Source organism: Varroa destructor, unplaced genomic scaffold (genome assembly GCF_002443255.2).
Source record: "Varroa destructor unplaced genomic scaffold, Vdes_3.0 BEIS01000006.1, whole genome shotgun sequence".
Lineage (NCBI taxonomy): Eukaryota > Metazoa > Arthropoda > Arachnida > Mesostigmata > Varroidae > Varroa > Varroa destructor.
The window spans coordinates 30,306,005-30,331,818 of NW_019211459.1; the positions used below are offsets into that span (position 1 = coordinate 30,306,005).

The 25,814-nt window shown below is 36.2% G+C and overlaps 1 protein-coding gene and 1 long non-coding RNA gene across 10 annotated transcripts in view; one reads left to right on the forward strand and one right to left on the reverse strand.

Moving 5' to 3' along the window:
• Nucleotides 1–3,693: 3,693 nt before the first annotated feature.
• LOC111253282 (uncharacterized) overlaps nt 3,694–25,814 on the forward strand; it is a 47,431-nt gene continuing 25,310 nt past the window's right edge. For 8 of the 9 annotated variants that reach the window (XR_015329634.1, XR_002674552.2, XR_015329635.1 and 5 more), the window contains exons 1-2: nt 3,694–4,239; nt 8,382–8,498. Coding sequence is in view for 4 of the 9 variants with exons in the window: in XM_022812457.2 (XP_022668192.1) it covers nt 3,820–4,239; nt 8,382–8,498 (537 nt within the window). In the remaining 5 variants the exon portion in view is untranslated. Of the gene's footprint in view, nt 4,240–8,381; nt 8,499–15,305; nt 15,495–25,814 lie in introns of those variants that run through there. The other variant, XM_086992061.1, reaches the window with a different exon arrangement.
• On the reverse strand, nt 11,266–15,293 carry LOC147755106 (uncharacterized). Its single transcript, XR_015329639.1, has 2 exons — nt 15,195–15,293; nt 11,266–14,881 (listed from the first exon to the last, which is right to left on the reverse strand). It is a non-coding gene; the product is annotated as an uncharacterized LOC147755106 (long non-coding RNA).

The window sequence follows — 25,814 nt, forward strand, 5'->3', positions numbered from 1 at the left end:
TTATTGCACTTACGTAACTTATATTTTTGCAGTCACATTGAATCTTAACTTGCATCAGTAACTCTACTGTCAAAGTAAAAGGTCTAATTAGTTTTTTGCTTTAAATATCGCACCATACTAATTTCTGATAAATTTTCATGATACTTCTGGTGCGATTTCCCTTCCTAGTCTTTACCGTGCGAGCATGGTAACTTTGTACGTTATATAGCCGGCTTGGTTTTCATTCGGCAATCATCAGTCGAACCGCCTCCCGTTGACACTAGTCCTTCGCCTATGTATATATACTAGGGGCGAAGAATGGTTATAAGGCCGTTGGGTCTGTCTATTGATTTTCCAGCAAACCATAAGCTGTCAAAAATGATACGTCATAAAAGTGGCAGGAAATCTTTATCACTGAAGCATACACGATTACACAGATATGTAAGTGCAGATACAAGTTTACACTTTCTAGGAGAGCCTGCCTACCTAAAAACTTCGATTTAGCCAGATTATTTTCTTATTTGGAGCTGAAATTTCCAGCATTACTGGGGCAGTCACATACATGCGTAGCTGTGAATATATTATTAAATTCAAAGTTAGGACGATTAACAGTTGATTTTGACGTTAAATATAATTATTTATTAACATTCCATTAGAAACAACTGGAAAAGCAAAAAAAATATGAAAACGGTTAATTAAATCATTTTAAAAATGCGAGACATAGGTTATTAAACGAATGTCACCAAACTTTATCTACCATTGCGTACTCCTTAATTCTTTGATACTGGTACAGGTTACTCGATATCATGCAAGCTCAGTATTGCATTAGAATCGTTAATAAACGCTTAAGACGTACTCTGCTGTTCCCATCGTGGTATAGCAGCAATGTGTTTGCTGTTAACTAAAGAAACCCGAGAGCCCTTAACGAAAAAAGTAAGCAAATATAATGTTCCCAGAAGACATGGCAGAAGAGGCAGAATTAATGACACAAAAAAGAAAGCGCAGTGAGTAGTTGACTCTGTAAACACAAATCACATACATAACAAAAAAAGGGAAATTAGAAAATATAAAAAGGACTGTAATTAGTATGCATGAAAGGTACATGAAGTTTTTAGAGATTCATAGTGACAATAAGACTGTGAAGAGATGCATTTTTATGCAATATAATATATGTAAATGTGATAATAGTTTTATAGACTAGAACGCCCAGTTAAAGGTTTACAATGCACTGTAACAATAGGTCATAACCCAGTCTGCGCACATGTAATTTAGGGTACCAGATTTCACATGGAGCAAAAACTAAAGGTAACAAAGAAACGACAAGAAGAAAACTGGGCATTAACAGTAAAAAGAGGCAACCTTCCGCGGTGTCGACTCAAGTGGAAAGCGGACTTCGACGCATGTAATACCGACAATTAAATATTTATTTCTGTTTGATCGCACCTGATGTGTCGGATACGTCATCGTTGGAGCTTAAACCAGCGACCGCTGGCTCTTCGACCAAATTCGTGTAAATTTGAAATACTGACAATGAAAAAAGAAGCTGAGTCAAATTTTTAATACGTATGTTAGCATCAGTAAGAGCACTAGATAGGGTCAATAAATGTTCGAATATAAATTAGGACAGTGATAATAATGAAAATTCACAAAATAATTACAGTAATCGAAACAAGAGCAGGAACCAACGCTAAACATACTGAGTGCTAACTATACGCGAATGTAAAGTACAGTGTCAAACGACAACCTGTGGCCACTACAACGAATGAATTTGTCTAAAAACATATCTAATGCCGAATAAGGACGTAAAACCGGAAACGTTTAGATTAAGCTTCGTGCATTTAACGCACAGATAGTTCATAAGACACTTACTGTAGAATTCAGTTGTTGTTAAGAGTTTCGTTAAGAATGGATTTGATGTACTGCAAAAGTGTTTGTCACCCCACAAGAGTAAAGAAAACCACTCGGAAACTCTCATGCATTTATTAGTATAATAAATAAATATATAATAATATAACAAATAAAATAACATAGCGTAGATCAAACATTGGTTATTTTACTAATGGAAGCTTCGAACAAGTAGTCTCCTCAAGTGAACATGACTGACATAAGTGCATCTTGAACCTGTCCACTGAAACGACCACATCCCTAAGAGTCTAGTTGCAAATTATAGATTTGACTCTTAACAATTTTTATCGAATTGATTGAGTCTGTATAAATTCGCAAACTGGCACAATACTCCTTACCCTTTCCCAATAAATTGACATCAGTACTTGCGAGACTATATAAAGAATGCCATTGTTTACAGTTAGAACATCTGAATAGAGGTGGAATTGAATGCTTTTTGCTCGGACAGAATCACAGCTACGATTTATAGAATGAGAACTAGGAGGCGATGCTGTGCCAATAATTAGTTGGAAATAGTGACTCAGACGGAAAATCGCATACTTTTATGGAGTGAACACACGATGGCCAAATTTATTAGCTGTTTTATGACATCTGCTGCTGTGCAATGGTAACAACCGTTACACAGCCGCAGATGTAAAATAGGGTGTACACATTTGCGTAACGCGAAGTCAATAAATGATATTTTTAGTGAAAAGGCAGGAGGTTCAAAGTAATTCGTCAAAAAACTTGCGCTGACGTAAAAAAAGGAATTCACCTCCATCTATAAGCAACCTGCTTAACGGGCATTCCGCCATTTTTATTGGAGAAGCGAATAACGAATAGTTAGAAGAAGCACTCTTCGTAAGAATGCTTTTATTTGTGTTTAGCAGTGATGGCACTATATATAAATGAACAAGACCGTGCAGCCGTTACTTGAGTCAGAATAGCTCGCGACAATGCTGCTTATCCCTCTTGCTACTAGGAAGATCTCAAGGTAGTCCCCTGCTCTTCATAAAACAAGAAATGAGTAGAGCATTTCCAACCAGGGTTTTTCTGACTTATGATACCCTTGAGCGAAATGAAACAGCCAACTATACTACAAGTTCTACTTTCAAATATTTCAGTGAAACGAATCAATAAAGATGAAAGTTATACAAGCGGATTAATTTTAATCTAGCCAACAATAGGCATAACTGTATTTTTACTAAATAATGCGGTCAAGATCCTTTCACCTAACTCTAACCATTATTGCGATCATAATTATATTTCTCTATGTGACTTATGGTTATATTCCTAGTGGTAATGCGAGCAAGCTTTGGAGTTGCAAAGTAGATGTAGTAACAAATTAATTCAACATAAACATATCCTGGTAGCTGACTGCTTCAGTAACTCGCAGTCTAGCAGCATCTTTAATAGGAAGACGCGGGTGGGGTCGTCGTCAGCGTTGTCGGGCTGACTTCCCCACATTCTTTTCAAATACCATATTAAGATAACAGCTAGCTTTATTCATTGAATGTGTTTGCAATGTATCGATTGTGACTAAAATTCAACCTGTCTTCTATTTTGAGATGCCCATAGAGGATTGGTATTTAGCCAATAGTAGCTAATAACGTCGTCCAAACTAACGCCCAACGTGTAATGCCGTAAGGGAGTTATAGGCCAGCGCGCCAGCTTGCGTGCTTTCTTTCGCACCCTTTCGCTTGACGCTTTTCTTAGTTCTAATGCACTTATTGCTGTTGTTATCAATCATCATCAGCATCAAAGGCTATTTTTTTTCGCATGAAATAACGTATCTCTCTAAGAAGACCCTCACTCATTGGAAGCTCTTAAGCCACTCACGCACCAGATACCTGCTGTCGTCCAGCAGACTCAAATATCTATTGCTAGTAATTTTTTGTCAGTCGTGGCAATCGTCGAGTTAAAGTAACGCAAGTATCCGCAAAACTTAACTTATCTATGTGGTGTGAACTGTTAATTCTAAGCATGGCAGCTGCGATGACATTTGGTTCTCCAGCGAACTCTAGTGACCTTCTTCATAATCATGCACCTGATCCTGGACCTGCACCAGTGTATACAGGGTCGCGGACGCAGGAAGCTCTTTATCATGACTACCTCACACAAATTGCCCGAACGAGAAAAGATAAGGAAACGATAAGCGGATCCACTTCGTTGCCGAAGTTCGAAGGAAATTATGGCGTTTCTGATATATCCATAGCACCGTCTACAGTGAACATTAAGAGGAAATCAAAAAAAAGGCCTACAACGCCTGGGCCTGTTCTATACGATTATGGATATCCTGATGATGTCGAGACAGCACAAGGAAAGAATATTTATACCACCAGCGGAAAACAAAAAAACTCGTTCAGAGATAACAAGGTAGGTTTAGTCAAAAAATAGTTTAAGAATGTCGAAGCATACAATATACAAAGATGATTTATGCGTACAGAAGTTACATCGAGCTATATCGTTCTACTGAATATAAAGTCTCTAACATAATTAAACTTTATTTACTAATTGTTGCGCTACGAAGTCCACAACTGACGACAAAAATTAGAATTAATAACCTTGCCAATACAATATGACATCCAATATCGAAGATATTTCAAGTCGATCTGTAGACTACACCGATAATTGAATCCTTTAATAGTCCTCAGCGAAGACTTAAGGAGTTAGCTGCTTTTGATGCTTCCTGACTAGATGGCTTGAAGTTTATCTAATAAATGAATTTTTGAAATAAGCAACTCAAATCGATTCCACCAGGAGATCTTACTTACGTGCCATAAAGAATCAAGTGCTCTTATAGAGCATCTTTGCAATAAGTATCGTAGAATAAAGTATTTGACACCGTTTAACTGATATATCACGAACTTGTGTAAAGACTGCATATCGTATGCCAAAATCGTCCCCTGTCCTTTTGATAAGGTATTGAGAAAGCTAATATATGTATGCAGTGTATTATAGATTACTCTAGCGCTAAGTGTGGCATTACCGCCGGGATAAAGTATTAATTCAAAACAGCTGTATGTAAAAGCAAACATATTTTTTAGTTTATTCTTTTTAGTGGTTCTTAAAATGTTTAATTGAATAGCCGAAATGATTAATATAAGGATGCTTAGCAGCGGTCGCACCTAGAAATTCAAACTTTGACCAATGGATTCGAGTGTATAATCATTGCCCGAGAGATCTCGATAGGACTGCTAGCTGTGGCCTACTTGGCTGGAACAGAAGGGTAGCCTAGGATATGCTTTTAATGAATAATATTCATGCTCACACTTAAATTGTTTTATTAGTTCTACATTTCTGACGGAAAGGGCTACGGCATGTGCATGCATCATAATAAACTCATAAATAATGTGCTTGTCGCTAACGGTACTGAGTTCAAACAATTCGAGGAGGTACTACTTAACCCAGTGGAGTGCATTCTTCTCTTTTTTCAGCTAGTTAGGTTTCGACAGTTCTCTAGTCCAGATTTTTTATACTTTACGGTAAATTCTGACGAATAATTTCACCTTTCATATATTAAACTTCATAATCGTCCTGAATATGATAGGGTTCAATATAAAAGCTTAGGGGGTCCTCAAGTGACGTTTCCTGACGGGAAGATCGAAACTGCATCCTTATCATCTGCCTATGGACCACGAGATATGCCCGGAATTAATATCTAGTTGAATCTGCCATATTATAGTATGAAGAGTCCTGTTACTCGTGGCATAGAAAATTGAAGGCGTTTAAAGCATTGGCGCTAGCAGAAATAACTCAGCATATTTAGTCACGCCTACAACCTTCTGTTGCAAGCGACACTTGGCCAGTCCTGTTTGTTGAAATTGGTGAGTAGAGTTAGGTAAGGGAACCGCGTCCTCGTCATGCTTCATAGTTAACGTATTTGTCTGCTAATCTTAAAGACACATTGTGGTCTAAACTCACATCCGGGCATAGACAGACTTAGTCTCATGCTGGAAGCCAGCCGTCTAATAGAATGCGATATCGAATGTGGAACTCGAACATAGAGGTAAAGAAACCGAAAATCACGAAGTGCATTTCTCACTAAATCATTAAATACTCTTTAACACATTCCGAAACAAACAACAACAAAGGACACGAGACAAAAGTAGTCATGTGTATATAAAAGGACGTTGCATTCATGAAAAAGCAGTGATATGAGCAAAAGTGTCAACCATAATGTGTGGCTAATTTTTGAGAAGTACTTATTTTATTTTTTGGCTCAGCTTGTGATTGTACGTCCTATTAACATTATTCTTTTGTGTTCTACATGGCTTTGATAAACTTAACACTGACACACACTAATGGGTTGTAATCCCATTAAAAACTTTTTTGTGTCAGAAAATGTAATCACGAACCATTGGCTGAACAGCGAGGAAAGACCCATAGTGTGCCACTATAATATGGCCTAAGCACCTTCTTGGCTTTTTCTGAAGGTTTATATTAGTGTCAAGATCTTCTAGGTCGAAACCTTCTCGCTGGAAATTCATCTTCTTGTAGATCAAGGTGTATCTCCGTGATTGGCGCTGCTACTGAAGACGCCTAGCAAATAACTCTCCAAATCTCGTTTACTTATATGAGTGGCTCTTCACATTATTTGAACGTTGATGTATTTGCCAGGTGACGTTTAGGCAGAGATAAGCAGAGATAACTAGACAAAAATAGCGCATGCATACCCCCGCCTGCGGTTCCCCTCCAGAGAGCAGCTGTTAAGCACGTTGAAAAAATGCCGTTATTATCTGAATGATAAAGCAGCTTCTTCTCATTATTTGGGGATTAAACCCTGCTTCTATTAGCGGGGGGCTTACTTGTATATGTCAATCAATTTTGATGCCGTCCAGAGAGGCAGAAAGTGCATTTGTACGTTTTAAAGGTTGTCTTCTAGCAGGGATTGCGGTTTCGATAGCTATTTCGGTATCGCAGCCTTGTTTAGGTTAAGTCGCGCTTCTAATTCGGAGATAGGAGCCAATTTCTCTTTGTAATTTACATCAGATCTAATTAGTTTTCCTTAAATCGCATGACGATGTTCATCATCTGTTAGATAACTGCGGATTGTTTTTTAATTACTTTTTTTATTTCGGTCACATATAAGTTATTTGCGCCGGTCGCGCTCATAGAAATACTCCTTCGAATGAATGTTTCATGGCATTTCTTGCGTGAGATTTCGGTTAGCAGGAAAAACCGACCAGAGTTACCGTTTTGCGATAGAAAGGACCGATGTTACAGTTGAATTTACAGAAAAACACGAATTAGAGTATATTTGCTTTGTCGAGTTGTTGTAGAATTTATTTTTTTATGATGACGTTAGTTGTAGGAAATACTTAACTGATAGCTGAGTTTTACTGCTGCTGCCATAGCCTGCAGCCTGTCGATTTTGAAGCTCATTCTATGTGACTTGACAGAGACCCGAATCACCATATAATCCGTGTTTGATTTATTCAAATTGTAGTTTAGTGAACGTTTCAGAGAGCACAGGCGTATCGGATAAATATTATAATGGGCCGAAGTGACCAAATGAGCTGTCGAAAACTTAACACGTTCCACAGAGGAAAGGTCATTGTAGGCCATTGTAAATGTACAAGAGGGATAAACGCTCTGGGGCGGTACCGCATGAGGATTATTTAAGAATAACTTGCAGGTTTATCTGATGTCCAACTGCATGGAAGTATCGCGACCGGAAACCCAGTTGGAGTTGCTCTTTCAATTATGGCTACATACTACAGCCGTATTTGACGTAAATGGGACTCCGAGTCCTAGCTTAGTAAGCTTTATGTCTATGAAGCCAAATGTTCAATTCCTGATATCAGAAATGTTCGGCTGGCTAAGTCCAACGGTGAAGCTATTCTTCTTTATAACTGGTGGACGTGCCAAGAGTCCACCTTCAACGCTTTTTGAAACATGATTCAACGAAAAATATCTAGGATGTTTAAGGTCGCCATATCAGCGTATGTGTTCAGAGAGTAAACTTCTGCAGGGCAAAGACATTTACCTACATCGAAAAAGTGCCTCTCTCAAAGCATTCTACCCCATAAAATGAGTGTAATATCTCTCAAAAAACTGATCTACAGCAAATATTATGCTTCATTCAAACGACATGTCCAATTCCTTTTAGATTTAGAGGAATACTAGTAACTATCAAGCCATAGTACATTTACTTCATAGCAATTTATTTTTTCCGTGCGCCCACATAGCTTTACTAAAAATTTACGCGCACGGTGCTTGTATACTTATCAATAAACCAGGGCCAAAAAGACTGATCTATTTAATCGCGCAAGAAAAGCGGTTTGCGTTTGTCAGCACAAGTCGAGCCGCGTTCCACCGGAGATCGTAATAATTGCTATTGTTAAGCAATAAATAAAATCAGTATAACGAAGTTATAAATTACCGTGTATCTCTGTTTAGTGTTTGTTTCTTTTCCATCATGTATCAACAACTTTGGCATTCATAGTAGTATAATATCAATTTTCTGCTGTAGTTATTGCAATTATTAATAATTAATGCAATTAATGATTATTCAGGAAGTAAGCGGCACGCATGGATATTACGCAACACCTGGTTCTTCCACAAATAGAGACAGAAGACCCTACGAATCATCGTATTATGAGCCGATCGATTACGATGATGGATATTACCAGGTTGGTTGAGTTTCATTTAAATGAGCTTAATGCGGTCTGGATTCTAAAAACTCTTTATAATACTACCTTTTTTGTTTAGGTATCTTTTCTCGTCTATTAAAATTCAAGTTCATAAAATTCAAACCTTATTCAGGCACACAAACACAAGGACCGAATTAGTTTGATTAAGCAAACATGATTGATTAATAAACTAATTCTGGATTATTTACCTTTAACGTGTATATACATTTTGAATCTAGAACTCCATAGGTGATTCCTAAACCGGTTGGTATGAGCTAAGTAAATTAGTGCGGCCATTACGCATTAACGTATATGAAGGCGCTAAATATGTACAGGAATGGTATAACAAAGACATTACTAAGTTCCTTGTCGGGTCTTCCACATCTAAGTAATTTATGAAAATTATTTATAAAAACTATTATTTGTAAAAAAATGCATACAAATAGTATGAATGTATCGGCGATGAGAATGCGGTGTACATACGAAGGAAAAAGATGTTTCTAAGAAATCTTCCCTCTAACACAATTTGAAATGCATAGACGTAATTTAATGTATGGATACTGTAGAAGTGGGTAAAGTACGGAGAAGAAAATTCCTAATAGCTATCCGATTACTTAAAGTATTGAACTATATGATATCCTAGTTGAAACAAATCTTAAATGGCTCATTATTTTGCCTAAGTTTTCACAGGAAACACTGTGTTGATAAATATGGGTAGTTCAAATGACGGCAGGAAAATGTATTGATTAGCTATGGAACTGATCAGCCATAATTACACTGGTACAACATAAGTGATTCGCATGCTGCATATAATATTTTGTGCAGCTAAACATGTTACGCTTTTTTGCTTGGAGAAGCGTCTTACTCTACGAACATCCGAAGCACGGGCCTGATCCATAGATGGATAAAGGGCGCTTTCGTACTTTGACAATTCATCCAAAAGAAATATTTTATTATTAAGCTAAAAAGCATTTTTTGACCCAACGTTAAATGGCCACATTTCCTATGGTTTTGAAGAACAATAGGAAGCACCTTTTATTATCATGCATGTCCATCTCTCATGGCTGACGGTAGTTTTCGACATTCATGTTTGGAGCTATCGTTATAAACACACTTATAATAGTCGTGTATAATAATAAACTATCACAAAACGGCATGAAACACGTTTTGCTGTAGCTAAGTATCGTTTTCAATTTACTACTATAGTAGGATCGTTTTTAAGCAACAACGTTATTAATATGTTCGGTTCGAGCAACTTTAGGAGCATCCATAGTTCGGCTATTGCACAGAATATTTTTTACTGCGAATTGATTTATTGACAAGGCTATCAACGTCTTAATAGTGGAAGCCTCACGGTTTGTTTCTGAACCGTAAGACAACGGATTTTCTAGAAAAGCCACCTCTTGCACCGATTTTACGTATAAATTTCCTTTGGATCTTGTGAAATGCCTTTCTGTCATTAGGGGCGCCATATGTCCAAGTAGTTCATGCACTTAAGAACCACAAGATTATTGTGAAAATCGGTTTCGAAACACAGGAACACTGCATATCGAATTTGCACAATTTCAATAATATGAGAATCAAGGCTTAAAAGAGGACTAACAGAAACTCCTGAATCCTGAACAGACTCAGCTCTGGGGATAGTTACAATTAAAATGTAAATCTCATGATCGTCGGAAGAAATATCGATCTTCGTTAGGTTCTGGTCGTTCGCAGCTAAGATAGTTGAGGATTGCAGAAGTGTCGCAAATAGTATACAGTTTGAAATTTAGTGCCTAACTAAAGTATACACTTTGGAAACACATCTTTGAGATCAAGTATGGGGCAAATGGGCTTTTACGCGATATCTTTGCGAACAGTAACTCAAATCCTCGTTTAGCTAACTTTGTCAGTCAGGCAGCCAAACGATGATTTTATTATATATTTTAAGGTTATATAGTTTTGAGATTGGCTGCGGGTAGGTGACTTTACTGAACACCGTAGAGAAATCGAAGTAATGTATCGTCATGTCCTATATCATATTCATCGCGTTCTAATGAATTTTATTTTTAGCTGATTCGTTCATCATCTAGCAGTTTTTTTTAGAATTCATTTTATTTATGAAACTAAACTTTTTCTAAATATGAAACTACAAACTTTCAAAAAGGGTGAACTCAATTAGCATTTATGCGATAGTCCTATAACTATCAACGTGGGTTTTTTTGTAAGCAGATGTGAAAAGTGTAACTGCGATAACAAGTCATATAGAAAGGACCTCGTCTTAATGAAAACGAAGACCAGCTTTCGTTAATTCTTTGTAGAAAACCCTCATGCGCTTAATTATATCCAGATAGAACTAATCTGCTTTTATTGATTCATCGGTTATGTTCACCAGTGAACAATAAGATACTATGTGTATTCACTTCAGAGCTAGTATGACAACAATGAAAGCCGTCACCAAGAGCCAAGGTCTTTACAAGTTCATTGTCTTCAGCATAATTTTAGCATTAGTATCTTCAATACCACGAATTCGTTTGTTTTCGTGCTTCAGAATCTTCTTTGGGTTTCGGGAGAAGAAATATACCTTTCCAGAAGTTTAAGTCTCGTAGACCTTTTTTTCATACTTAGCCTGTGCAGTCGTAAAAAGATAATTTTCAATCAACTTACTCAGTTCAAAAATATGGTATCTTTTTTTACCAACCTTTTTTTAAGAGCATTCGATTTCTCCGAAACGACGATCTTTTAACTTCCGTGGTTGCCTTTATTGCACCAAAGAAAAGTGACAAAATTAAACTTAACAGTTTATTGAATGTACAACTTTACATTAACAATCATCGTTCGTCTTTGGGATTCATATTAATCGACACTCTACATAGCAGAACTTAATAGCAACCCCCCATGAGATAAATTATTCGGTAGCTCAGTCGAGTCGTTACCATCTATCTATTATGGGATTTCATAGCACAAATATTACTTTATCAATAAATCACTTTCGCATCGGTTCGATAATGTCTATATATTTCTTCGAATAGAATCAAAAGGGTTTTCAAAATTGCGACACACTAACTAATTGGTAGTGAAATCAAGAAGTAACTTTAGGGTAATAATTATTTCACGCTTAGTTGGGCTAGGCAGTTGAGATTTAGAAGTTACATATTCGATTTACAATGAGCGTAACGAATTAAATTATACCAATAGCTATGCACTACATAACATACAGTATTCACGACATTCTTCAAGTAAAAAACGACCATTTTCTTTATGTAATGTACAATATAATTTTAGATTGTCCACATGAAGCTTTGTTGCACTCCAACAATCTCTTACGCCAAGGTAATGCTAAAAAAAGAATTAGGAGGTGCGTAAAAGTCAAGAATCTCTCTATTGTTGTCAACTTAAAAAGGATTTGGGATTTTACAAACTACTTTTGACTGTGCGGAAATTAATCCCAAGCCTTATCAGAATTCCGAACGAGAGATGATGGTGCACCCGGTTAGGCTTCTTTGAACAGACGTATATGTATTGAAATTCACTACGTCTAGTTGGAATATAACCCAGTAATGTAATGTCGTAGCAAGCTTAATATTCGTCAGTTTACTGTTCGTAGGTTTATGCTAGTTCGGACCAAGAAGTTGTAAAATCTTTCCCTTATCAATTTTTAAGCAGTGTCTTGTAGCTTTTCGGGCATGGAGCCTTTTGGGCAGTGTCAGGAAAGCGGGGCCTCGCAGCCTCCATATGTCCATTCAGTGCTGTTGGTAACAGTTTCCTCTTTTTCATTCCTCCATTCATCCATAAAAGCTTCCATCCAAAAAGAGGTTCCGCGGATGTTCAGGTTCGGCCGAGCGATGTCTGCCAAATGACGTTGCGACACTAGTCTGGCTACCGTCTCAGCCGTCACCGACAAAATTAAGAGGTTGGCACAGTGTTACTCTAGCCACAATGAAATCAATCTATATTTTATTTGAATTAAAAAAAACACATCATTTCTGAGATATAAGCCGACGATTATCGATATAAGACTCGCTAATAAGTTTTTTAAAATGTAATTCATCATCCCAGTGCTTAAAAAGGGAGAGCTGGGGTATTAGACTTTTGTACGATTTAGTCATAGTTATGTGTAGTAGTTTTCCAAATAAATATGCGAGATTTAAATAGAAAATTGGCAAGATATTAAAGGCTAATCAAAACCAACGAGGTTCAGTCAGTCTCAGGATGTCTTCGGAAACCATAAGGCGTGAATATTCAAAATCTATCATAATAAAATTACTTTTTTTCCAGAAGCGGTTTAAGAAAGAAAGATCGACCCGAAGATGTTTTTCAAATGTAATTGGAGATGAGCTGTTTGTCTAGTTGCATTGGTGCGACTATGTATTTACCTTTTTAGCTTGTGATGTACAAGTAAACTGAACTAGCTGATAAAGGACAGATTAGAATCTATGAAGCAACCTTTAGCTGCAAAGCCGGATAAAAAAATATATTTTGCTCGGTATGGCCTGACTCTGTTGAATTTATAAAAATATTGAAAAGGCCTTACCTACAGATGTGCAAGCTATTAATGAGAGAGCGAACCAATGAAAGGACGAGATCGGAAATTGCTTTCATATCACCTTTTTCTCGGCCTTAGAGAAGTTACTAAGGCCGGTATTAAAGCGATTCTTAAAGAAATTTGGTCTACTCTTAAGAAGTAAAAGCTCTCACAAGTGACTACTAGTTCTACTACATGTAGATTGAATCATTTTGAGAAGGTTGTAATTCTTTCAGTACGTATTGAGCTATCACCACCGTTGTCGTTGACGTATACCTATCAGCGATAAAATATTCAAGAGCAATAGCTTGAATGTTGAATGCAATTATGACAGGCGGCGTTTGAATATAATATAATTTGCCTTTATTAACTTCTGATAACGGTAATTCAAATATATAAAGCGATGAAGATAAAATAAAGGAAAGGGTGGATCTGAACCAAATTTAGCAAAATCTGTCATTGAGAAAATGATTCCAGCGATGCTTTATATATTTCATTGTCTTGTTAGATAAATTTGCTGAACTCTTGAATCCTTAGCGGACTGAGAATCGTTCCTTACTTCTAAATAAACGCTGATTAACTAGATGAAGCGTTTGAATCATGTTGATGATAGCATTTGTCTTTGATGGTGCTCTCTGAAAATATGGACATCATAGTTCCTTTCAAGGATAACTTAGCAGTATAACTTTTAGGCACGAAAGTACGATATGTTAGCATAGTAGGATATCTTAGGTTCTCTGTGTAGTAATTAATCGACAACATTTGTCTCAAAAAATATTCATACATTCAACTCCACCTCCCATTTAGCCCATTTAGCTTCCAGGTGACTATGCAATATAACTTAAATCAATAAGGTTCATAAAATATAAGTTGCTTTCAGATCGGCATTAAAAACGTAACTTTGAGCTAAGCAAAACTTTCGTAGAAAAATGCCGTGATTTTTTTGCTTCTTTATTGTTCAGGCAAAATTCGATGAAATGCAAAAAAATCTGTTCCATATAGCCCCATCTTTTGAAATCTGGTTAAAGAAAAACAATTAACAACGTGATTTGCACGCATTTCTTATTCATGCATATCTAAAAAAAAAAACTTGAAGCTTCTAATATATTAGAATTAAATCAACGTTTCCTGGTTAGAAAAAGGGAGTAACTTATATAGCCCTTGTCCCGTATAACCTTACCTTTTCGTATATGATGTCACTGTGTCGGGGCGGTTGTTCAACTTTTATAATGATATTGTACACTAAACTAAAAAAGGGCGATGACGTAATCCTTTGTTAGGTTCTTCTCCTTTCGTTCGTCCTCCCATTATTTTCTTCGTTTTTTCGAAATTTTTCATTCGAGCTAGTAATTCCAGATTCACAAGTCCATTATCTTGATTGAACATACGGTGGTGAATGTTTTCCTCAAATGAAAGTGAACTTTTTTTTGACAATGCAAAACGCATTGTAGCTGCAGAAGAGGAAATTTTATTGCTTTCATGGACAAAGGAAATTAATTGGTTTCATAGACTATTTATCAAATCCAAATTCACGAACACCATAGTATATACAAACATTAATAATGATCTCGTAGCAGCTACCCTATTCTACCTGTCGCTTACACTTTTAAAATTATTCTTTGGTCGAGTATTCTAACAATCCAATGTGTCGCCGTGTAATACTTGACTCTGCTACATTTTATAAAATAATTCCCGCACCATCCGCTGCTTGAGTTTCATACATTCTCTCGTACTGGTCATCGACCGAGGCCAATATGCACTTCCCGTTTTTAACTGATACTGAGTATAACAGTTGTTCCTTCCATGTCTTGAATTCGAATCGAACACGAAATTCTGGACCATTCAGAATTTGCAAGCGGCACTAAACGCTGTCTCATATCTTCACCAGGTATATTAGACAAAATTGAGATTACTTGTTATTTGGTGGCATCATTGATCCGATTCTGTGATAAACAGCACCATTTATAATCAAAGAAAAATTACAGGGTCCTTCTAATTAACAAGTATATAGTTTGATATTTTTTAAAAGTACCACAGACCATTATTCTTCAGTAGTGTATTGTTTGCTATAATCTGTATAGTTCTGCAAGCAGTTATATGTCATTTAATTTATTTTTTCTCTGCATAAAATAAAAAAGAACTGTTTCATTTTTAAAAAGGGGTGCTTAATTGTAAGGATAAATTTGATATACCTGCTGCCATATCGAAAGACATCTGTTGAAATGGCTCCATATTGGTTTTGACTTGTTAGATACATCTGTTATTATCGGCGTGATGTCGCTGATATGTTTATTTGTGGTGTGTTGTTTTGTCGGAGAATGTGTTGTTTCTTGCAGTCTGCTGCACGTCGATCATCTGTTTCTCCTGTTGTTTCACTCTATGATGAAATTGTTATTTTCCAAAATCTGCTCCATATCGATTATTGGTTTTTTGTACTACTTCATTCTGTTTGGAAGTTCGGTGACTTTCGTTATTTGCACGTCGTCTCGATCGTGAGTCCGTATTTGTATCAAACGAAACACCTTGTTATGTACTTTCGTCGTCATATAGGCATCCTTCTTCTGACATATTTGCTGGTTAAACTCAGGTGCTTGTTTTAGTTTCTTAGCGTCGCGATTCTTTTGGCGATTGTTTTTGACCTTGATCGTTTCGGTATGATGCAGCTATTCATTTATTTTGATTTACATAAAATCTAATAATTTCTTCTACAATAAATCGTATCTAAACTATAAAACAGATTCTCACGTCACATACGGCAGTCTTTGTAGGTACGAGTAATTACATGATATACGTTTCTTTAGATGGTTATATGGCAGTGGCTGTTCTACGTGCTTTGTGGAAGTATAACTTCTGCGGTGTTTGAGTTTTGTATAAGGGACTAACTCCGTCTGCCTTTTGATTCAGCCATATTGCATGTTACATGTATGAAAGCTAAATAAAGATTTTTTGCCAAATGATGAACCCTTCCTAATTTTTTTTTTATTGTATTTCATTCTAATTTACTCTCTAGTTTGTCAGATATACTATTTCGAGCTTTCGTAATGGTTAGCCATTTCAACATCTTTTGTTTCTATTATAAACGCGGAATTAATCATAAATGGAAATTCAAACCTATGAACAGTGGTAACAGGATTTCGCCCGAAACGTATCGTGACGTTAGCACTTATGTACAATAAAATTCAATTAATGTGTTTGGGCGCAGAGCCATCGATTATCTTACCCACCAAAACTGGTTCTTACAAGATCTTACAACCCTGAGCTAACATCAACCCAATATCATATATTGGAAGAGAGAATACATTATGAATAACCAGTCATCCGTTTGTAATTGCTCTGTAAAATGCTTGAGTGAACATGTGCTGTACATTCGAGGAAATAACTGTAAAAATTGTTTTTCAACAACAACAGTGAGTTCAATAAATCGCTCTAAGTATTTCAATAATAGGCTTTCATTTATAGCTTATGCTACTTAATACATGATTTGTATAGACTCATACAAGAATCCCGCAAATTGCGATTAGCATATTGATTACATTACCTTATTTTATTTTGGTGTACTATATTCTTTCTTTCGTAAATTTAATACTTCGTATATTTTAGCACAATTTTTTAATCATAGAATGAACATCAGGGTAGGGCATCAAAAACCAAAATAACTGTTGGCGTAATCTACCATAGCTTTAAGGCCAATCCGTGTTTGTTTGCATGAAACGCACGTGTTTATGCTATCTTTATTTATTTTGATTAATAAATAAGTTGATATTATTCATACTTCCAATTTATGTGGCAGTCTAATTAGACAAATGAATATTAAATCCAAACCAAATTCAATTAATGCAGCTCTCTTTAAGTGATCTGCTAAAAATCAAAAGGTTTGCATAACGCTCAAAAAGCTCGTCTGCTGAGGAACGTCACTAACATCCTGAAAGATATAAATTTTAGTGATTCGCAGTATTCTTCTTTTGACCAGAGTGCAAATGCCCCTAATATTCTTGTTTAAAACGCGTCCAAAAGGAATCGAATATGGAATGGTGAAATTTCCAGCATTTTGGGAAAATATTAGTCCTTTCTTCGACAAGAAAATTTTGGATCTCTTTTACTGCGGGTATAGTTGTCTTATAGCGGTAATCAGTCCGGAAAACAAACTGCCCTAACATGATCTGGTTGTAAAGTGACTCTCGATAAAAGTTAATGACTAACTTTTATTAAACACAATAAGGATAACTGCTAGTTAATTAAACGGCAACGCGTTAACTCAGTATTCTATATTGGTTTCTTGCACGAGTTTTTACCGTACTTGCTCATAGATCCACGGTGCCTTTTCGGTAATAAAATTCCAACCAATCATGTTTTTGACCAGTTAATTTTGCACTTCTTTTTTTTGTTTACTGAAAAATTAACTGAAGTTCTTTCTTTTAAACGTAGTGGCATTAGTAGAGTATTCTTTAGACATTTAAAAAAATCTGTTAAGGAATCTTTTTGGTACAGCCATAAATTCGTAGGGTAAAGGGTCTGCAATTAATTCCAAATGAACATCTCTCGTAAGGATGCAGCTACAAAATAGAACATAACTTTTACCAGTAACGTTATTATCATATCTTATATAATTCAGACGAACGAGACTCGCACGGGTATGAGCAAACGGAGGGCTTTTCTTAAATCTTGGCACTTTAAACATTGCACCTAAGCTAGAAGTGTCCTAAATTTCATGCATATCTTTAATTTAAGTTTAATTATTTTCTTGGTGATTTTTCGAGTGTTTAAAGTAGACATTTCAATGGAATTGTAAGTAATGTGGATGCAGTACCACAAGCATAAAGATATTTGCCAGCGTGGATTCAATTTACCAATATTTGACAGAGCCGTTTTAGTTTGGTAGAGTCATCAAACTACTAGCATCGTACGGAAATTGCTCCGACCTTTGTAGCTTTGATTTTATAAGCATCTATCTTTTATCGCCAAGAACAGTTTCGAAACGAGCAATCTGCTGCGTTTCGGTATATCGTTATATCCTAAAATGAATTGGTTTGTAAAATGCTCTTATTGGATGTTATTTCGCTAGCATTGTCTCAACTTCAAAAAAATACATTTAATTTATTATCATTGTCCGCTTTAGAATTTATTCTATATCATTGAAACAACATTTTTCGCACAATGGCCTATACGCAAATGTTAATAAACACATTTTTTAGCTTTACGCTCAATCCTTGTGAAGACTGCCAATTCACTTTAATCTAACGCGTGCTTTGGTCATGGCTTTTTGAAATCTCTATACCGGCTTTTCTACAGTCTGGTTGCTTCTTCAGCACCTGCCGCATTATTTGACAGACTGACATCAGTCCACTCAGCTTGAATTTTACTTTTGAAAAGATAGACTTTCGTTGTTTTCGTTTTCTTAACCCATCTCGCGTTGCATCACTATTACACCAAAATCAAGTCGTGTTGATTAATAAACAAACACTCTCTAATTAAGTGAGTTGCTATTGAAGCTGCAAGTAATTCAAGCCTATCAAAATGCAGCAGGGCAGGTATTACACCGCAACACATCGTCTTAGGCGATGTGCGCAAACGACCCAAGAAAACAATTAGCAAATTCTTCCGAATTACATCGACCCTATAACTGCCTGTAATCCGTAGTATTGGTTTTGTTAGGTAAAGGTGGTTCCTACCATGGGCTATGGGCTAGGCATAATGCAAAACAAAAAACTAACCGTAGTGCGATGTTACACATATCAAATCATAAACCGGGGAAATCATCTTAATCACCTCCTTTGAGTAGGGCCTTTCTTTCAACAATAGTTGCAACAGCAGTAGCAATATGATTGCAAAGACGAAGTCTGAAAACCTATTCTATATCCAAAATTACTAAAAATGTCTAAGACTTGGCGAGCTGGGGAGACAGCCCCAACACAGCCAGTCAGAAATGGATCAGGGTGGTGAAGGAAAGTGATTTTATTTTGCGGTATGTTTGGGTAGATGTAAATGTTAATCAAATCCATTCATATTAGAAAAAGTTGATGAAATAATACACGGGGTTCATGCTCCCCTGCATGTCTCTTTTCTCAATTCTAACAGGAGATTTTTACATTATAATCATACAGCAGCAAGTAGTGTGCGTTCCTCGTTATTTTAATTTCTTCATACATATTTTGTGTGTCCCATTAGTTATAGTTCATACCAAATCTGTACGTAAGATCATCGATAAATTAGCCTGTGTAAATTAACTGGAGATACATGAGCACATAAAGCTACACTTTCGGCATTTTCTGCATTATTTGCTCATTATGCGCTCATAATTAAATCCCGCTTCTTTATCTAGGACAGTCTGACTGATGGCTAAATATTTATTGACTATGTGGCTTCTTCTCTAACAACAGCAACAGGCATTTTCCTTGATTACACATAGCTTTTTCTCAACTAACGATGATAAATCTGTGCATTTTGCGCCGTCATGCTTTTCTTTGTAAAGAATTCACAATCGATACGCAAAGGAAGTGTTAACTTTTTTAACCCCATTGAATTCAGAAGTTTTGTGTAGCCAACTGAATACTACGACAGCAAAAGTGCATATGTATGTTGAATGTAGGGTTTAACCCCGACGACTGGATTTGGTTCTCACGCGGACAGAATTCACTAATGATGGATTCCTCTGTTGTGCTTCACTTCGAGCTATAGTAACTGAAGGGAAGACACAGCCTTATTTACTTCTAGAAAAAGACAATTACGGATGCCACTAGATCGATAGATGGATGTTAGTCAGTCAGCATTTCCATTATACCAGACGAGCCGGCTCCCTGGTGGAAAGGGTTGTTTCTTCCGCTCTGCCTACGGGTCTAACCAGTCACCATAGATTCGTAGGAACAGACAATGCTACTCCTAAGGATCTAATGATCTACTTTTGTATCTATCTTTGGTACAGCACAGTTTTACTGTCGCTCCTTAATTTCAAAATTCCAAAAAATATCCCTGCCAGGAAAAGGGCTGCTGGTGTGCTAACTGTCCTACATGTCTGATATTCTCCCAAAACTGAGGTACATCCCGCGATTTAAAGGGGTCTTTTAACCAAGTTCTTGTCGTTGTCGGCCTTGTCTAGACTGAGGCCACACAGAAGACAACTGACTCCACTACCGTCGTGAAGAATTTCCCTTTCCAGATGCATCTGGAACCAGAGATACCACTACCAAATTCGAAACCGTTCGACGTTAATGTACAAAGTTCTCGAATAACAGACTGTGCCTGTTTTTTAATTGCAGGTATATGCATGTTGCATCTTAGCGAAAGGATTAACCGATTTCGAAGTTACCAGTATTTTATTTATTGAATTCTATTTCAGTCCACTGTTCTACGGTAATTCATCTAGTAACCTGGTGATACGGTAATTCAGCACGGTAGCTTTTTTATACATCACTTTTTTCCCAGCAATTTTCTCTTAGTATATACTGAACACATTTCTTTACATATTAATTAAAAACACGATTTGAAGGTACATACAGTATATATCACCATTATTTATTCACATATACATGTAAATCGACTATAGAACAATACAGAATTTTATAAAGTAAAATAATAGATCCAGCAATCTGTTGCTCCAGTAATCCAGATGTTCATTATTTAAAGCATGGCATTATCGTTTTTGCATTATCAGTACTATTTTGATACAAATTTTTATTAGATACAACTATAATATAGGTTTTGATATATATAACACGTGTAGTTATCGTAATTTTCTTATGAAATAACGTCTTACTGTGCAGTTCTTTTATTATACTGGGTTGTAAAAAAGTATTGACCGCCTTTGAAGCATATATTTTTTTGCATTTTATAATAACATTAGTTAATTAGATATGCGCCACTTTGATCAGTGACCTTCTAACTTTTTTCTAGTACCATTATAATTCTATTACTTTAAAACTTCTGTAGTTTTTGGCCGAAAAACAGTGATTTTTGCATACCTCAATTGAAACTAAATTAACACAACTAAATCAGACGTTTTTGCGTAGTTTGATAGTTCAAGATTTGCTTTCACGACGGATGCATTTAAATTTTCCATCCAACTTCTCACAATTTCTGCTGGGTAACCTAAGATGAATGTGGTCTGACATTGCCACAGTGGAAGACGACGCTTTTTCTTGTCATTAGTCTTGGTCGATTTTTTTTTCAGTAATTTGTTGTAACATTGTTAGTTGTTAATAGTGATGATCCAAACCAGTCGTTCTACTAAGGGGTAGTGATTCATAACGCACGATTCCACTGTAATTTCACCACACATGGCATCACCATTTTTAACATCAGCATGGGTTTTGCCACGGACTATAAAGCGTATGTTTTTTTTTTGTATTTGTATTTCACATTTGATCCACTTTTCATCTGCCGCGGTCAGCAGCTTTATAAATGGCTGTATTCCGTTACATTTTTTAACAATTTCATAAATAAAAGTACAATCGAGTAAACTCGCTTGCACCAATTCCTATGGCACCCAAACTAGAGCTTTTTTTTTTATAGCCAGCTTACTTCAAACTGTCTGAACCTATTCCGTAATAGATACTTAGCTCCTTGGCGATATTATGGCTACTCATATGTCGGTCTTGCTCAAGTTCCACGATAAGTTGACCAATTTTTTCCGTAATTGGTAGACCACCACGAGCTACATCTTTCATATCGAAATTTCCTGAACGATAAAGATAAAACCACCTTTGAGCGATCTCCCAATAATGCATGTTGATTAAAAACAGCACAAACTTTTCCACGGGTCTGGGCAGCACTTGTGCTTTTATCATTATATAATTGTAAAATATCGTCAGTTTTTTCAGATATTTTGCTTATCTTTAGGTTCCAGCAAGCACATCTACTACTGCCAAATCTCGGCTTTCAAGTAACTAACGCCAACTAGACACAATTCACATGAGCTGAGATATGTGACATTAAAGCCATTTACCTAGAAAGACGGTCCATACGTTTCGGTAGCCCAATGATATACCTCTAATTTAATCTGTCATGTTATATTACAGCTGTTTCTAAATAACAATACTATAATATAAGTTTTTAAACAAGCAGTTAAAATGCTCAAAATTGGCACAGTGCTTTCCGCAATACAGTTTCAACTCAGTTGGACTGAATAAGGCATTTCCAATGGTTTAAAGAGGGTTGCCATAATGCATTTTCTACACAATTAAATAATGGAAGTATAATGCAGTAGAACTGAACGTGAAAGATGTGTAGTAAGTGGTCATTCATATGGCATTATGGAACTCGCCTGTATTGATTCGATTTCTCTTCGAAGCTAAAATTGCTAATGATTCCATCACACAGATTCCAGCAAAGCACGCCAGTATAAAATCTGTAAAAAGGTCTGTTGCTGTACATGTTCTAACAGTTTTTCCAACTGTCTTTTCTTTTTAAGCTATGCAGAAAAAGTATACATCCAGCAGCTTTCAACATCGTCTTTTTAATCGGTATCACTGTCTTAGCCGGTCTATTGTCATACTGAATCATCAGTGAATATGTGGCATTCACATCTACAAATGCATAAAGACTTCTTGGTTCAGTAAATCATACTGAACTAAGAAGCCTTAATACACAACATACACTGGAAAGAAGCACAATAAACAGAAGTAATCGTTTTTTTCTGTATGTGCTTTTTTTTATAAATACGCAACAGTTTTGTTAAAAAAGTGAAAAGTTTGGAAGTTCTTTTCAAACTCAATATTGCGCTTACTCTGTAGAACTGTTGCGCCCACTCTGATCTTTGAAGAAACATTCAACTTTTCAATATAGATCTTTTAGAAAATCCTAACGGTTGTTCAGCAAATCGCCAAAAACTTCAACATATGCAAATTAGCATTACTATCCATGGCGGCCAAAAATACCACTTAAAAAAGTATTTGTTTAATCGAAGAGTATGGACCATATGTCGAGCTGGTTATATTATTATGCAAATTAAAGAAATTACCATTACGGTTTCCCCTAGGGAAGAAGAAGCTATCCCCGAAAAAAGATGTTCATCAATTAAAGATCGCAATTTTACAGCTAAATGTGAAAATTGGAACTGTTTGTTGAATTATAATATCGTATTTCGCCATTTGACTCGTGAAAGAACAAATGATTTCTCAACATATATTTTGGACAAATTGTCAACCGTTGTCGAGGAAATTGCTAAAAGTCGTTAACTTGCCTAAATTGACATTACGCTATATGAAAATAAAAAACTGAACTTGAAAAAAATATTTTATTATCCTAGGACGAGGTTTGAGCAAGGTCCAAAAATTGGTTTAAACGACCGCTTTATGGGCTCGATTTAGATCGGACAGACAAATAAACCTTATTTAACTCGCGGGCTACGTTCTACCATAGATTTAACTAACTTGATTTGTTGATGTTACACTTATAAAAATGTAAATTATAGTTCAACAATTGTACCACCGCAGGAACCCTGTTCTTCCTAAACCGTTTTCATCAATCAAACGAATTTGATTGACGTTACGTATAGGCAAACAGAGACTATAGTTCAATTGCAAACAAACTCCTTGTCGATACTCAGTTACAGTCATCCTGTTGCAATAATTCCGTTTCTTTGAGACAGTGATCCCGTTTCATTCGTACAGCAATTCTATCACTATTTAATCGGGTGCTTGTTCACATTCAACACAACCTACAACTGCATACTTTATTCCCATGGCCATTACCATTAATTTGTTACCACATTGTATTACTTGCTACCTAAATACATAACTCATTTTGATTTACAATAGTCAATATAAGCCCAAACAACAGTCTCCAAACATGCACTTTTATACGGTTTTCCTACCTTCCATCATAACGCCTTTGTGGTCTTTATATCTTGTTGCTCTTAACGCGTTTCACCATTTCAATGAGTGCGTCCCTTAGCTTCCCCGCTAGCAATTCTCAGCCATTTCGGTAAACATTTTTAAGTTGCGAAAAGAACTGGGTAACCTAATTTGTAGAGTTTGAAAAACAAACAACTGCTTAACACCAAACTTACAGAGATCCTCAATAAATTGCCAAAAAAGGTAAGGCTGCACATATAAGCATTACGTCCCTAAGGTAAAGAAACGAACTATATAAAAGAACTACAAGTCGTCCCGTTTCCACGAAAATATCAGTTGAAGACCTATGTAAATAGTCCATATAGGTCCACGAGGTAGAGTTAGATGGGCCACTAATAAGTTCGCGCGAAGGAGTCGAAACGGAAATACAAAAAGGGACGCTTCTTCCTAGAAAGAGCTGTGGTTAGGGCTAGAAAGGACAACGCTTTACGATTATTTACTGTCAGATTAGACATATAAAAGGGTTTACGATATGAAGTTTAGTTACATAGTGTGAAGCTTTGGGTGTTTCATGTTGCATTTCATTGTGCTGTAACCAAAGTAAATTTAATCACCAATGAATAATAATTTATCGTAAATTTTTTCAATACTAATTCGATATTTCAAAAGCAACCATAACTGACAGCAGCGACGTGTAAGAATAGGATGATTTAATTTAACTTGATATGTGCATACAAACCTAGGTTGTACTGTCAGATCATGCTTCATCAGATTTAAAATTTTTGTAAGAACAACATATATGCTTGAAATACCGTGACCCATATAGCTTCCAATATAATGGTTCTCATAAAATGTAACTTGTTTAGGCCGCCTTTTAAAATATTTCATTTTCATCATTCAAAATTTGATAAGATGCAAAAATTGGCAACACCAAGTATCAGAAACAACAACTGTTATGTGTTGCATTGAATCATTCGTAAAGAAAGATCTACCAAAAGAGTGATTTAATTTGTTGGTTAAAGCATATCGCGAGCATCCAAAATATTTAACGAGAAAATGCGCATATTTTCTTCTTTAAGTTCAGATTCGGCAACAACACGACACGTGTTTCTATTTAAATTCGCGCTGCCTTTAGGGATATAGTCGGGTTCGTTCGAGTTGCAAAATTTTGTATAATGATGATATCTCGCGCAAAGAAGAAAGTAAGGAAGATCCTTCTGTTAACGCTGAGTTCCAGTTAAGAGCTGGCTTTCCAACTCTGCGGTAAAATATCCTTTGAGTTAAATGGGACAAGTGTATTATTGACTCTAAAAAATATCAATGGAACACCAAGTCCTTGCTGCATATGATCAGACTTCTTGCACCACACTCGCCTGCTTACTTGCTGCCGATAAATAAGTAAAACGTATGCTTTATATTTTACAAGCATTTCAGGGTTAGTGATCTTAATTACGTTTCTAAAAATAACTAAAGCATTGCAAGGCGCAGAGATTCCGCCTAACGAATAGACAGTTCGGGCATTTTATATTGTGCTTTTCTTTACATTTTATAGCATTCACCAACGCCGCCAAATTTTTTCATGCTAAAGGTACAGGTGGTATTCGCGATCTTGCGACGGGCAAAAGGTTCGATTTTCCATACTATTTCACCAGCAATAAAGAGTTGGAACGTGATTTACCCATTATTTTTCTAATAAGCTAAAGAGTGTGCGTTTAATAGCTTGCTTTTTGCGACTGCGAATCCAGTCATAGTGCAATTTCTTTGTTCAATTTTCATAGCCACCAGAAGTGGACTCGATACGACACTTAAGTAAGGCAATAAAACTTAGTAACGGAATGTTAGTCTGCTCGAGAGCGCTTGAAACAAGAACCTAATAAAAAGCTACAGTGAAAACCTTGAACCCGCCATATTTACCTTTGGGCTACAATTAAAAAAATGTATACAAACAGTTACATACAGTTTAATAAACTATTTCGTACATACAGAAATATACCTATAATAATCCATTAGTGTTTCTCTATGATA